Source organism: Moschus berezovskii, chromosome X, assembly GCF_049115385.1.
Source record: "Moschus berezovskii isolate FMDL1 chromosome X, NW_MosBer_1.0, whole genome shotgun sequence".
NCBI lineage: Eukaryota > Metazoa > Chordata > Mammalia > Artiodactyla > Moschidae > Moschus > Moschus berezovskii.
Genome location: NC_142488.1, coordinates 101,495,539 through 101,509,191, shown reverse-complemented (window position 1 = coordinate 101,509,191; position 13,653 = coordinate 101,495,539). Strand labels below are relative to the sequence as shown.

The following is a 13,653-nucleotide window of genomic DNA, read 5'->3' as shown; positions in this document are numbered from 1 at the left end:
GATACCCCTTATAATCTTACTGTTGCAAAACTTAAAAAATCAGTTCTGGAAGCCTTATGGAGTTTTCTGCCTCAGTTTCCCCTCAGGGGTCTTACAGATACTAATAAAAACATTAGGTTTGCGCTCCTCGGTGGCTCAGTGGTAAAAAATCCACCTGCCAATGCAGGAGACATGGATTTGATCCCTGGTCTGGGAAGATCCCATATACTGCAGAGCAACTGGGCTCATGGGCCACAACCATTGAGCCTGTGCTCTAGAGCCCAGGAGATACAGCTCCTGAGTCCATGCACTGCAACTACTGAAGCCCTCGTGCCCTGCAGCCCGTGCTCTGCAACAAGAGAGACCACCCAAATGAGAAGCTTTCACACTGCAACTAGAGGGTAGCCCCTGCTCACCCCAACCAGAGAAAAGCCCACGCAGCCACGAAGACCCAACACAGCCAATAAAGGAAGAAAATTATTTTTAAAAAAATCATTAGGTTAATTAACAAGGGATTAGAGAGGGGCTGAGGGGAGAGTCAAGGGACTCTTCCCAACAAGGTGAAAATTTTGAAATTGTTATTGAGAAATGAGTTGAATAAAGCAAATATTCATAGGAGTGAAACAAAGAGGAAACAGGACTCATCCCAGCAAGGTGGAAATCTTTAGATGGTCATTAAGAAATGAGGCTAAACATTGATGGGGTCAAAGTGTCCTCCTGCTTGTTCCCCAGCATTAGAAGACCCCAAACAAGTCTGCTCTGTTTACTCCAATGGGAAGAAATTTAACCCCTGACCTACAGCCAGTTGGTCAGAAGTATAGGTAACAACAACCTGGGCTTGTGGCTTATCTCTGAAGGGTTAGGGGCAGTCTTGTAAGACTGAACCCATAACCTGTGGAATCTGATGCTATCTCCAGATAGTGTCATAATTGAGTTGAACTGTAGGACACCATGCTGGTATCCAGGTTTCACTTACTGGAGGCATGGAAAAACAACACACACATACACACACACATACCCTCAGAAGTTGAAATTGGTTCCAGGAACTCAGTTATATGTAATTCTATGTTTAGTGTTTTGAGGAACCTGCAACACACTTCAAAAAATGTTTTTCTAAGCTTTCAGGAAAACAAACCAAAAAAAAATCAGGAGAGTGAAGCGGCACCAGATATTAAAACTAGAGCAGCAGGCACTATGTAAAAGTTTAAGCTTCCCTGAGGGCAAAACCCCCATAATTGGAGCCAGTGCTTCAGATATTATCAGAAATGCAGGACATGCAGGTGCAAACTAAAGAATGTACTTATCATCTGGGTCTACAAGGGGAGTCATTAGCCACTTCAGTCACTGACCTTCATCCCACCCTAAATGGAGTTCATGACAGAGATCAAGATGAGGCATTCAGTGCTCCAGGAAAACTGGCAGAACAAGCCTTCAGGTACATTATTTTCATGAGCAAATTTTTATGAACCTGGCTTCTTGCATCTTTCTGTTTTTTAGAAAAGCACTAAAACCATTAACTAAGATATCTGTTCCTTGTGACTAACAGCAACTTTCTACCAAGATGTGTGCGCAGTTGCCCATACCTCCTTCCCTGAAATCACCTATCTGCTAACCTCCTCCCTTGCCTCTTTAAAACAATTTCTCAGAGCTGTCTGAGAGGCTGTCTCCTGGGCTATAGTCCTCAGTAAGATACTGAATAAACTTGACTCACACTCTTATGTTATGCAGGGACTGTTTTGGTTTTTTTTTTTTTTCAGTTGACACAAGGTCCTTGAAAAGTGAGGGGCCTGAAGCTGCAATCTCTGCATTAAGCCAGGACCCTTAAAAGGGAATACCCCCAAAACCTACACATAAACTGTTTGTCTCTGTCATGACTGTAGGTAGGAAACAAAATAAACAAGAGCGCTACTCTTTCTGCTGCTGTGACTGGTGATACTGGAAGTACTCACTTGAGAATTTGCAGCCCAGAGCTTGCTCTGACTCAGGTCTGAAACAAATTCATACTATTCATGTCACTAGGGAAACCTTAGGTGAGTAAAAACTGCCCCCACATCGTTAGTGCCCCTGGCTCCCAGCAAAAATAAATTGCCATCTTTTTCAGAGGAAAGCATCCCCAGTCTAGACCCCTCAGGGGTCCCAAAGATTTAACTCAATCAAGTAGGAGCTCCACATTTTAAAACTATCAAACACACAAGGAAACAAATCAACATGAGGCAGAGTTAGCAGAAACAACAGATTTTGGTTCTCTAGGACAGCAGATACTAGAATGATCAGGTAAGGACCTAAAGGAACTTAATATGGATTGTTTAGATAAACAAAACATGTAATCAAAATGGGATAAGAAAAAGGGACTTATCGCCTATGACCTGGAAAATCTGGGTAAAAAAATAAAATAGAATTTCTAAAAGTCAAAATTATTGTTGAAATTTGAGGCTATTTGAGTGGGTTAAAACAACAAGTTAAATATATCTGAAGACAGAGCAAACCTCAGATTTGGAGATATTTTCCAGAATGTTTCCCTAAGAGATAATAAGATGGAAAATATGGTAAGACTGAGATATGGAAGATAAGAGTAGGAAGGTCAAACAGGTACATAATTTTAAAATGACCCCAGAAGAAAGTCCTGAGGCTTAACAAGAAATGGTGATCAAATAAACTGGCAAACATGTATATAGATAAATTTAAACAATATTAACTATTTAAAATAGTGACTAATTTGTGGGATTAAATAAAAGATCTGAAACTCTTAAGCGAGGATGGCATATGGGCTGAAAAATGAAAGTGTTAGTTGCTCAGTTGTGTCCAACTCTTTGTGACCCCATGGACTGTCACTCCCCAGAGGAGCTGCTAGGCTCCTTTGTCTGTGGAATTCTCCAGGCAAGAATACTGGAGTGAGTAGCCATTCCTTTCTCCAGGGGATCTTCCCGATTCAGGAATCAAACCTGGGTCTCCTGCATTGCAGGAAGATTTTTACCTTCTGAGCCACCAGGTAAGCCCCAAATTGAGGGTTACTCAAGCTTAAATCGGAGAAAGCAATGACACCCCATTCCAGTACTCTTGCCTGGAAAATCCCATGGACAGAGGAGCCTGGTGGGCTGCAGTCCATGGGGTCGCGAAGAGTCGGACATGACTGAGCGACTTCACTTTCACTTTTCACTTTCATGCATTGGAGGAGGAAATGGCAACCCACTCCAGTGTTCTTGCCTGGAGAATCCCAGGGATGGCGGAGCCTGCTGGGCTGCCGTCTATGGAGTCACACAGAGTTGGACACGACTGAAGCAACGCAGCAGCAGCAGCAGCAGCAAGCTTAAATACAGTATATGGTACTTTATTTTTTAATATATATTGTTGTTTTTGATTTGCTCTGGCTGAGCGCCTCAGCTTGTGGGATCTTAGTTTCCCAATGAGGGACAGAACCCAGGCTTCTGGCAGTGGAGGCTCTGAGTTCTAACCACTGGGTCACCAGGGTAGATTTGCTGGTGAAGAGGCAGCTAGGTCTGTGACTATCCGGGACGAGTGCTTTCTACATAGAGGGACCTGCAAGAGGGAGGCTCTGAAGCACGAAAGTTCTTGATGTGTTTGAGAAGGAGAAAGAAGGCCAGTGTGGCCAGAGCTAGCTAGCACATGTGATGTAAGAGACTGGATAATACAGAGCCAAGATACAAAGTGAATTTTATTCTACCTCTGGTTGACAGGCTTTGGAGGATTTTTCACAGAAAAGTGATATGCCTTATCAAATTTTTTAAGTATTACTCTGCCTACAGTAAGAAGAGTGCAAGTGTGCATCTATGGGGCGGTGGGGGTGTGCTGCCAAGAGTGGATGTACAGAGGCTGGTTATGAGGCTACTGCATTGTGTCTTGGGCTAGGAGAGTGACAATGGACAAGGTAAATGTGACTTCTAGTCAAAAGTGACTCCCAGGTTTCTGCTTCGGGGAGCTAGGGGAATTGTGGTACCAGTGCATGAGATGAGGAAAGCGGAAAGGGAAGTAGGGTTTGGAGAGGGAGCAATGAGAGTTCCGTCTTGGGCTTATTAAATCTGAGATGCCTCTCAGATAAACAAGTGGAGCTATCAAGCAGGCAGTTGAATATAGGAGCCTAGAGATAAGAAACACCATCTTAGATCACCACGCCAACCCTGTGCCAGCCTGTGACTGGAGCCCATCCAAGGCAGGCAGGCAGGAAATGTTCCAGAATGAGAGTTAGCAGTAACTTTTAGAAAAAGCCTCATCCGTAATGTTTACTGAATCTTTCATTAACTCATTTTGGAAAGCTTGCCAACCACACTATGGGCAGGGCACACTGTTGGCAAGACCAGGAAATCAGTGTGGTTTGACTTCCTCACCACAAGGTTCCCTGTTCTTCACCACTGGGGCCACTCCTCTCCCCATAGACACCGTCTCTTCACCCTGAATTCCACCAGTTGACAACTGGATGTTTTGTCTGTGCAGAAGGCTGGCAGATGGGTCTGGGCAATTGTGCCATAGAGAGAGAGTTAGAATCTCTGTGTCTCTAGAGGACAAGATTCAGTTCTTTTTCCAGGGCTAAAAGGAAAGAGAAAAAGGCAATTTCCTGCTTCCTTGCATTTATTTCTGCAGTTATCTGGAATACCTTTTACTCCTGTCTCATCAATCTCTATGCCAACCATCCTTTAAGAGTCAGACTTCCTGTCATCTTCTCTGGCAGACTTCCCCAGTTCTCCTGATTAGAATTCTTCTTTGTCTCCCATACTCCACTTGCTCTGAGTGCCTCTATAATAGTGCTAACAACAGTCTGCCTTGTAGTCCAATTATTTGTGAAGTTCTGACTTCCATATTATGCTGTCAACTCGGAACACGGGGGCCTTTTAGTGTATGTTTCTGTATCTCTCACATAGTTCCTTTGCCACAGTAAGTACTTTATGAATGAATATTAGTGGAATGAAAATATTTTGCATGTTGAAAGTGAGTCTCATAGACAAGCAAGACCTTAATTCCTGAGATAACATTTCTTTCTTAACAGTTAGATAGTGAAATGTAGAATCTACCAGCAGCAGACACGTATGAGAACTAATAATAATTGAAGCATCTGTAATACGTGGATGGAAAATCTAATCAAGCTTAAATCAAATCACAGAGTGAAATTGCCATTTGCAGCTAATGGACTCAAACTGCCCCCACACAGTGATCTGTTGTCTCCATTTCCCATTTGTACTTTGACATTGAAGCCACTGGATGGTCCATATAGTCTATTGTTCCTGCTAATGCACAACCAAGCTAGCCTCCCTTCCCCCAATTCATGCTGGTTTTTTTTTTTTTAAGGAAGAACAGGGAATAAATGGTTTAATGTTAATAGGAGTTGATTGATTTTATTGATTTTGTGCTGGCAGTTGATTAATTACACAGACAGGTGTCATGCTTTTGTGTTCCCTTCTCTGACTTAAATACCCAAGTGTGTTTCAAACAAAAGCTGATGTCAGCAAGACCCTTGATCTCTGAGGATACTGTAAGTGGTATCATAATGATTATTATTTTTACCACTTTCATTGCCCCTTCACGACAGAAATTCTATCACAAAAAACTGGCTTGCAAAGTTATATATTTGCAACGTAACCTAAAGTGTATTTGTATTACGTTAACCAAACAGAAATTATTATTATTTTTTTTTTTACTGTGCTGGGTCTTCACTGCTGCTCAGACTTTTTAGCTGCAGCGAGCGGGGGCTACTCTCTAGTTTCTGTGCTTAGGCTTCTCATTGCGGTGGCTTCTGTTGTTGCAGATCACAGGCTCTAGAGCACAGGCTCAGTAATTGTGGTGCATGGGTTTAGTTGTTCTGAGGCATGTGAGATCTTCCCAGACCAGGGATCAAACCCATGTCCCTTGCATTGCAGGCAATTTACCACTGAGCCACCAGGGAAGCCCCTGAATGAAATTTTAAAAAGCAGATATGAGTGTGAGTTTCATTTGGAAATTTGTCCTACACTGCATTCCTCTGCTTTCTTTCCTTCTTCCTCTTTGTTCTTTTCCTCCTCCTGTCCTCCACTGCATACTCATTACCAGTTATGGTAATGAATAGGAGTTTTCTTATCCATAGATTAAAAATGTGATCCATGAATATGTTTTCTTTCTTCAATCCACTAAAACATTCTAATGTGTATCGGGCATTGATGAGGACAAAAGGTGACTCTCCTGCCTGTATACAAACCTTTGAAATCAGGGCTTAGGAGGGCAGGTCCTCTCAGACAATTGAATTGTTTTGTCCTGAACTGAATCAGGATACCTGAGTGCTAGTCTCAACTCTACTCCTGGGTATCCTTCAGCCACTTTGGCATTCTATGTTTTGGGTTCCTCATGTTTAACATGGAGGGCTTTCTATTTTCCCAACTCTGTAACAAAGCAGGGATGGGTTGTTGTGTCTCGGTGTCCAAGGCATTTGGGAAAGCTGGGTATCCGCATGCACCATGTGAATTTGTCAGCATTCAGGAGCCAGTAAAATGTGGGGTGGGATCACATAAGAAACCTGATGCTGAACAGCTGGATTACAAAATGAATGTGTTTGAAGCCAGCCACACCATTGTGAGTTTGTCAGAAGCATAGGGGCTTTGCCTTTCTTAGAAGCTCCCCAGAGAAGAGGTTATCCAAAGGCTTTTCCCAAAGCCTGGGTGGGGGCAGAGAGGCTTGGAGTTGGAGAAGGGTGGGTCATTTTAACAGCAACCCCCAGAGCAATTTATGAAGGCTTTGTTGTTCTACAATAGGATAGCATGGCATGTCACCACAATCGCTCCTTTTGAGCTTTTGGTTTTTCTTCTGGGGAAGTGATTTTCACAAGTACCTCCAAAATGAATGGTCTGGTACCTTTGGGGGAAGGGTTGCCGTTTGAAGTATTTACTAAATTCTTTTTATGACCAGTAGTTGGTTGAGGTTTTCCATTTCTTTTTTGCTAATTTCTTTATTTGTGTTTTCCTTTAAAAATGATTCATTTCATCTGTCTTCAAAGTAATTGGCATAGTGATACAAAGAATAACTTCTTAATTCACAGTCATTGCTCCTTTCTTATTCCTAAATTTATGTATTTCTGTTACCTGTCAAAACCTTTGAATGCTAGGTCGCATTGTCTTTCACTATTGATTTCTTGTTTCTACTTTTCTGCCTTTCTGTACCCTTACAAAGCCTCCTTCTTATTTTCTGTACATTCAATTGAAGCAAAAACAGCCCTGACTAAATTCTTACTATGTGATTAAGTGCACTACCAGGGACCATGGGAAGAGACAGAGGGAGGGATTAAATTTGGTCTTTACAGTCAGGGGACCTGTGATTTAATGGGAAGGAATAGGTGAGTACTCATGAAAATACAGGCAGGTTTTGAAACAGAGTGCTAAATGCTAGAGACCACAAATGGAGGGGTACCTGAGGGAGAGGCTTCCCTCACTCATGACCACAACTAAATGAAGCCAGTCAGGGGCAACCCCAGATAGAGTGTGGCAGAGATCTTCAAGGTCAAGAGGCAGCAGGGGTATAAATAATTCAGAGACATACAATGTGTCACAGTTAGGGGCTCCAAATTTTGTTGGTCCAAGATGTCAGTGGGAGTCTGCAAAAGGGTTCGAAGCCATGTGTGTAGCCTCTATCATTGTCTCCACTACCAGGGCAATATGTGTGTGTGTTCTCTCAGTCATATCTGACTCTGTGACGCTATGGACTGTAGCTTGCCAGGCTTCTCTGTCCATGGGATTTTCCAGGCAAGAATACTCGAGTGGGTTGTCATTTCCTCCTCCAGGGGATCTTCCTGACCCAGGGATCAAACCCAGGTCTCTTGAGCCTTCTGCCTTGGCAGGCAGATTCTTTACCACTGAGCCACCTTGGAAACCCACCTGGGAAATATGCAGGCTGCTTATTGAACTAACATGCCAGCTAGTGACTGGGTCACTTGGATGTGGTACTAAATAGCTCTTATGGCACCTGCAAATACTCCTAGCAGTCCTGACACAATATTGAATGCTCTGTTTCAGTGTATCTCATCCATCAAATTGTGAGCTCCATGAAGTCTATGGCCTAAGTCTTACTCATTTTTGTCTCCCCAATGCCTGTACCACGTGTAAGTGCTTTTATTGCTGCTGCTGCTGCTGCGTCACTTCAGTCGTGTCCAACTCTTTGTGACCCCATAGACGGCAACCAACCAGGCTCCCCCGTCCCTGGGATTCTCCAGGCAAGAACACTGGAGTGGGTTGCCATTTACTGAGTGGCTAAAAGCACAGGTTAGGGTCACATCAATCTGTATTTACGTGACTTCATCACGTTCCACCTGACTCATTTACTTATTGTCTCTGGACCTCAGTTTTCTCATCTGTAACACAGTGATGACAATAACATCGACCTCTTGGATTTGTTATGAGAGTAAATGGGATGACGGATTTGGAAGTATTTAGCAGAGTGCCTGTTCAGAGTAAGCATTCAATTAGTGGTAGCTCTGTTTGTCATTACATGATTGTGGAATGAATGGGTGAGGATGAGTGGGCTGAAGAAGGATGGTGGCCTATTTGATGAGGTCAGGACCCAGGGTGGGAAGAGGCTTAATAGGAGCAAACTTGGCAGTGCTCCAAGTCCCCCTCCCTTCTCTTGGCATCCTTTGGGTGATTGGGAGGCTGAGACAATGGGGATAATCTTTAAGCATCTCTTGCTTTGTGTAAGGCTTGCAGTCATCTTGGCTGGGGGAACAGGGATTGAATAGACCGTGGGTGGGGAATGATGTTATTAATATAAACATTCTTCAAATGTAACATATTGCTCTCTGCACCCAGCAAGCTGTTGTTAGTTTGTGAGCACTGTGCCTTTGGAAAACCATTGAAGGCAGCTTGAATGGGTAGCTTAAACAATTAGAAGCTTTGAACACTTTCAAGCTAAGGATTGGGATAAGAGTGTTTTGACTCTATGGTTTCTCCTGGGGTTTCCCTGGTGTGCTGGACTAATTATCAAATGTAATTAGGAAAGCTGAGAAGTGGGGAGACTGCAGGGAGCAGCATACTTTCCCAGGGACCCTCATTTGTTTGTCCAGAAAGGAGTTGGGGGGACTGTCTCTCTCCTGTAGCGAAGCAGCAACACATAGGACACAAGAGGGCAGGAAGGGTCCTGGGAACATGAATTTACGAGCAGAGCCTCGTGCGTACAGGGGCCCATTGCTCTTGATTAAATGTTAAGTGGTCAGGACAGGTTTCCCCTCCCTTTTCTTCAGGAAAGAATGGTATTTGGGGCCACTACTAGGTTTTTGGTACACTTTTAGGAAAAGGTCCAATTTTGGGTAGGTCCAGAGTGGTTAAAACCTGGTCTCCTTCCTTCAAAACTCATGAAGCTGGAGAGAGGGACTTCCACATCTTGGTCAGCCACGGAGTCAGTCCACCTCAAGCTGCGGAAGATCTTTCTCATCTTCCTTGGCCTACACCCTTGACCCCAGAGTTGAGTTAGCGACACTCCATCTATGAAGCTCTGAAGAAAGGTGACATTTACAGGGCTATCTACTTGCTGACTTTTATTCAGAGGGGAACATTCCATTTGACATGGTCTTGAAGTTACTCTTGATAAGATGGAAACAAAATATCACACATGCAACATGAAAAGAAAATGGCACTCTGTGTATTTTTTACTGGCCAGGGGCTGTGGTGCAGACTGTGAGCCTGGGATTTTGAGAAAAAGGAGATCCCTGGGGACTTAAGGTGATGTATGAAGTTCATTGTCACAAGACCATCAAATATCAAATCAGTGTCTCTGCTTTCTCTGTAGGTAACCTGTCTCCATGATTTCTTTGGCGATGACGATGTGTTTATTGCTTGCGGTCCTGAAAAATTTCGCTATGCTCAGGATGACTTTTCTCTGGATGAAAATGGTAAGGACAACCACTGAATTTTATTGTTTCATTGTTCTCGCTCCTTCTATCCCTTAGGATTTTCATGGGTTCATATGGCCTGGAGAACATCCATGAGTGGTCCCTCTGTCCCATATATTTGGATATAGGAGCCACTAAGTTGATTGCCTATCTCAGATGCATTGGCCCTCCAAACTCAATAAAACTCACTACCTGCCATCACAGTGACCACATTTCTTGAACCATATATTATGTCACCTGGACTGACAGGTTCAATCAGACCATGGGAAGGAACATTTGGAGTCAGACATTAGTTACTGTATGCGTATAGATTTTTTTCTAGTCAGCGTCCTCCAGCTATTTGGCCTATGTTGGTGGTTCCATTTTAGAACTATTTTCCACGTGTTCCTAGTGTCAAACATTTTCCCTCTTCCCACCTCCTGGCTTTCTGCCCCATTCACCATGCTTTGTGACTCAAGATTCCAGAAGATTGTGAATCTCAGGAAGGAGGTGAACGTCTGCCCATCTCCCTTTACTTGAGTCCAAGTTCCGTGAGTAAGTTGTTGGTAAATTAGCTCACATAGTCACAGAGTTAGGGGATGATCCTGATGGAAAGACATTCAAAACATATTTCCCAATAATGAGGAGAAAAGTATGAGGAAAATATCAAGTTTCACTAATATAGACTTTACAAACAGCTCAAGTGACAAGGACCCAGAAAGAGGTGGCATTTCTGCTGTGTTCCCTTTGAGAAGAGTCAGATGACCATAAAATAAGTAAACAAATCCCAGACTGTCCAGTTTCTTGTATCTTGTATATCTCCAGCTCTGGACAGTGATCGCTAAAGTTTGTCAATCAAAACAAGAAGTAAAACAAACAAAAATGAGCTTTCTGCTTAACTCAGTTTCCCCCAAAGCTTAATGTACCAGAAAAGATCTCCTAATCTTTCAGAGAACCAATATTTTTGGTGTATCTTTAAGTAGAAGGTGATGAGGTGTTGTCCAATGAAGAGATAACCCAGTGCCTAGCTGTTTGGTTCCACTTTGAGCATGATCACATGAGGTTGGAGAAAGATAGTGGAAAGAGCTCTAGACTGGGACTCAGGAAGCTTGACTGTGCATCCTTATTTGCTGTTTTCTTCCTTTGTGGCCCTAAGCGAGAGGTTTAAGCTCTTTGCATTCTCATCACCAAAATGATTATAATAATCCTCCTAACATATTAGCACCACCAGTGTCCCAAATTACCATGGTAGGGATGCTGAGTGACCTGCATAGAAAGGGTACTCCAAACATGTCAGACTGAGCTTGAGGGAGTAGCAGAAACATTTGGCAGACTCTCCTACCCACTCAAGGCCTTTCTCTCTTTAAGTCACGAGTGACATAGTCTCTACTGGTCCATTTATTCATTAAACCAGCAGAGTGGATTATGATGAGATACACTGACAATCAAAAAGAACTCTATAAATGCAAGGTGGTGGTGGTGGTAGTATTGCTTACTTATAAAATGGCATGGCATCCTTAATGTGACTATTGCAATAAATGGCATGTGATGAATAATAAATAGTGTCTCCTACCCCCTTCTTTAAATTATTCATGAATAGTTCATCTATGTGGCTGAAACCTCTGAGCTGTCAATCTCTTCTCCAAGGAAATCAATTTTGTCAACTGGTGCTGTTCTGAACCATGACTAAGTTGTCCAAAAATGATTGACTATTGACTATTTAATTACCTGCTTGGACTGCTTTTCAACTCCTTCCCTTGTTTCCATGAGCCAGGAATGGAAACATCTGGCTTGGTCCAGGTGACTTTCGAAAGTTTCTCCCTTGCCTCTCTCCCAGAGCCATCATTCCTTCAAACATTGAGGACCACCTTGTAGTCCTGAGACATGAGGTACTCATTCCAGTTTCCAGAAGTTGGTAACACACTGAGTCTTGGTTCTCCCCAGCTCTACTAAGCCATCTGTGTTCTTTTCCACCAGAATGCCGAGTCATGAAGGGAAACCCATCAGCCGCAGCTGGCCCCAAGGCATCCCCAACACCTCAGAAGAGTTCAGCCAAGAGCCCTGGCCCCATGCGCCGGAGCAAGTCTCCAGCTGACTCAGGTAACGACCAAGACGGTGAGTGCTCTTCTCCTAACTGTGCACGCTGACTTCATTTATGGAGGCCAGTACCCTCTGCATGCAGAGGAATGAGTTCCTCATGAACACCACTGTGTCTCCGTGAGACCAATTCTATCCATTCAGAGACTAACCAGTTCAATTTGTTTGGCATCATGGAGATACAGCTACAACCCTGATTCTACTCAAATGGGCACAGACCAGAAATCTGGCCCACTTGCCATGCTTGCTGAAATGCTGTTTGTTATGGTTCTCTTCATTGCCATTACTCTCAACGTCATCCAGCAAATGCATCGTCAGTGATATAATCAAGTCAAACATAAATTTGGGATAGAAAATCAGAATCAAAAACAAAAAGGTTAAAATAAGAGCTACTTACCTCAAAGTGTCAACATGGTAGATGTCCTTGAACTTAAAATATAACTTTGAATTTTTTAGAAGTCAGAACAAAAAGGGAAACAAAATAAACTGCATCGTTCTCACAGGAGTAAAGGACATATAGGTCAGGTTCCCAAAGGAAATAAAGAGATTTGATATATAGGATTTTATTCAGTGGATAGTGCATGATGTAAAAAATGTGATCTGGGGGTCTAGGGATCACTGCTGACGCATGAACTATTTATCAGTCTGTGAAGAGACTGGAGCTGGTGCCAAATGTAAATCATGCCACTGAGCAAACCATGTACTTCAGCCAGCTCTTTTTTCATAGCATGATTTTACTGATAAAGGCAACAGTGTGTTGGTTTACATTCTGGTGCAAGGCCTTGCACCCACATTTTAAGTGGCACTGATCTAAAAAGCAAAAGGTCCACAAAAGTCCAAGTTTAGAAGCTCAGTAGACTCATGCACTGACAATTTGAATTCTTCATGGATAAGAAATTCTATGATGCAGAAGACTTACACATCTATCCTCCCAAGGCTCAGGGTTCACCATGAGAATTCTTCTAGCCAGAGAGCCTTGGGGCAGAGAGCAAAAGCACTCCTTATCACATCTTCAATTTGAGGCAGCTTGAGCAACCTGTTGGCTTTGAAATGTCCATGGCCTAGAAAAACAGCTTGTCCTGCTGTCCTCATCCTACCATGCCTATCACTGGGCATCTCGTTATTCTCAGGAAGAAGGAACCCAACTGTGAAGAGACAGCTCAGGCTTTTCATCCCTTCATGTCTTTGCATACCCTGTTCTCCTGCACTTGGAATGCCATCCCTCAAACCCACCCCTCTTCTTTGCTTGAAACTATTAATCCTTCAATACCTCAAGTAGAAATAGTTGTTCCATTTTCCACAATATCATAGCATGTTGTTCATATCTCTGGGGTAATAGTCACAGCTGTGTTGTAAAGTATGTATTTGCTTGTATGTATTTACCTCCTCAACTAAATCCTGGGTCCCTCAAGGGCAAGGTGTCACGTTCATTTTGTATCCTTAGTGCTGAGCACAGTACCTTTGTCCTAGTAGATGTTAACAGTGTTTGTAAATGAATAGATGCACAAGAGCACCTATTTCACCCTGCACGGTACTAGAAACCCGGCAGACATGTAGGTGATACTTGCTGAAGGAATTTTTAAAAATGCAGCTGTTTGGTGATATTTTGGTTAAACATAAGAATAGCACATGAGACTATGTAACCAAATTCATATTGCTCAAACTACAAAGACCTAGATTTTAACACTTGGATTGAGAATGAAATTGTTTGTACAGGTTCTAACCAGGGCTTTACAAAAAAAAAA

The 13,653-nt window shown here is 42.9% G+C and overlaps 1 protein-coding gene across 1 annotated transcript in view; it reads left to right on the top strand.

The window, feature by feature from the left end:
• DCX (doublecortin) overlaps positions 1-13,653 on the top strand; it is a 159,483-nt gene that overhangs the window by 77,977 nt on the left and 67,853 nt on the right. The window contains exons 3-4 of the mRNA XM_055393396.2: positions 9,730-9,832; positions 11,789-11,911. Coding sequence (XP_055249371.2) covers positions 9,730-9,832; positions 11,789-11,911 — 226 coding nt within the window. The remainder of the gene's footprint in view (positions 1-9,729; positions 9,833-11,788; positions 11,912-13,653) is intronic.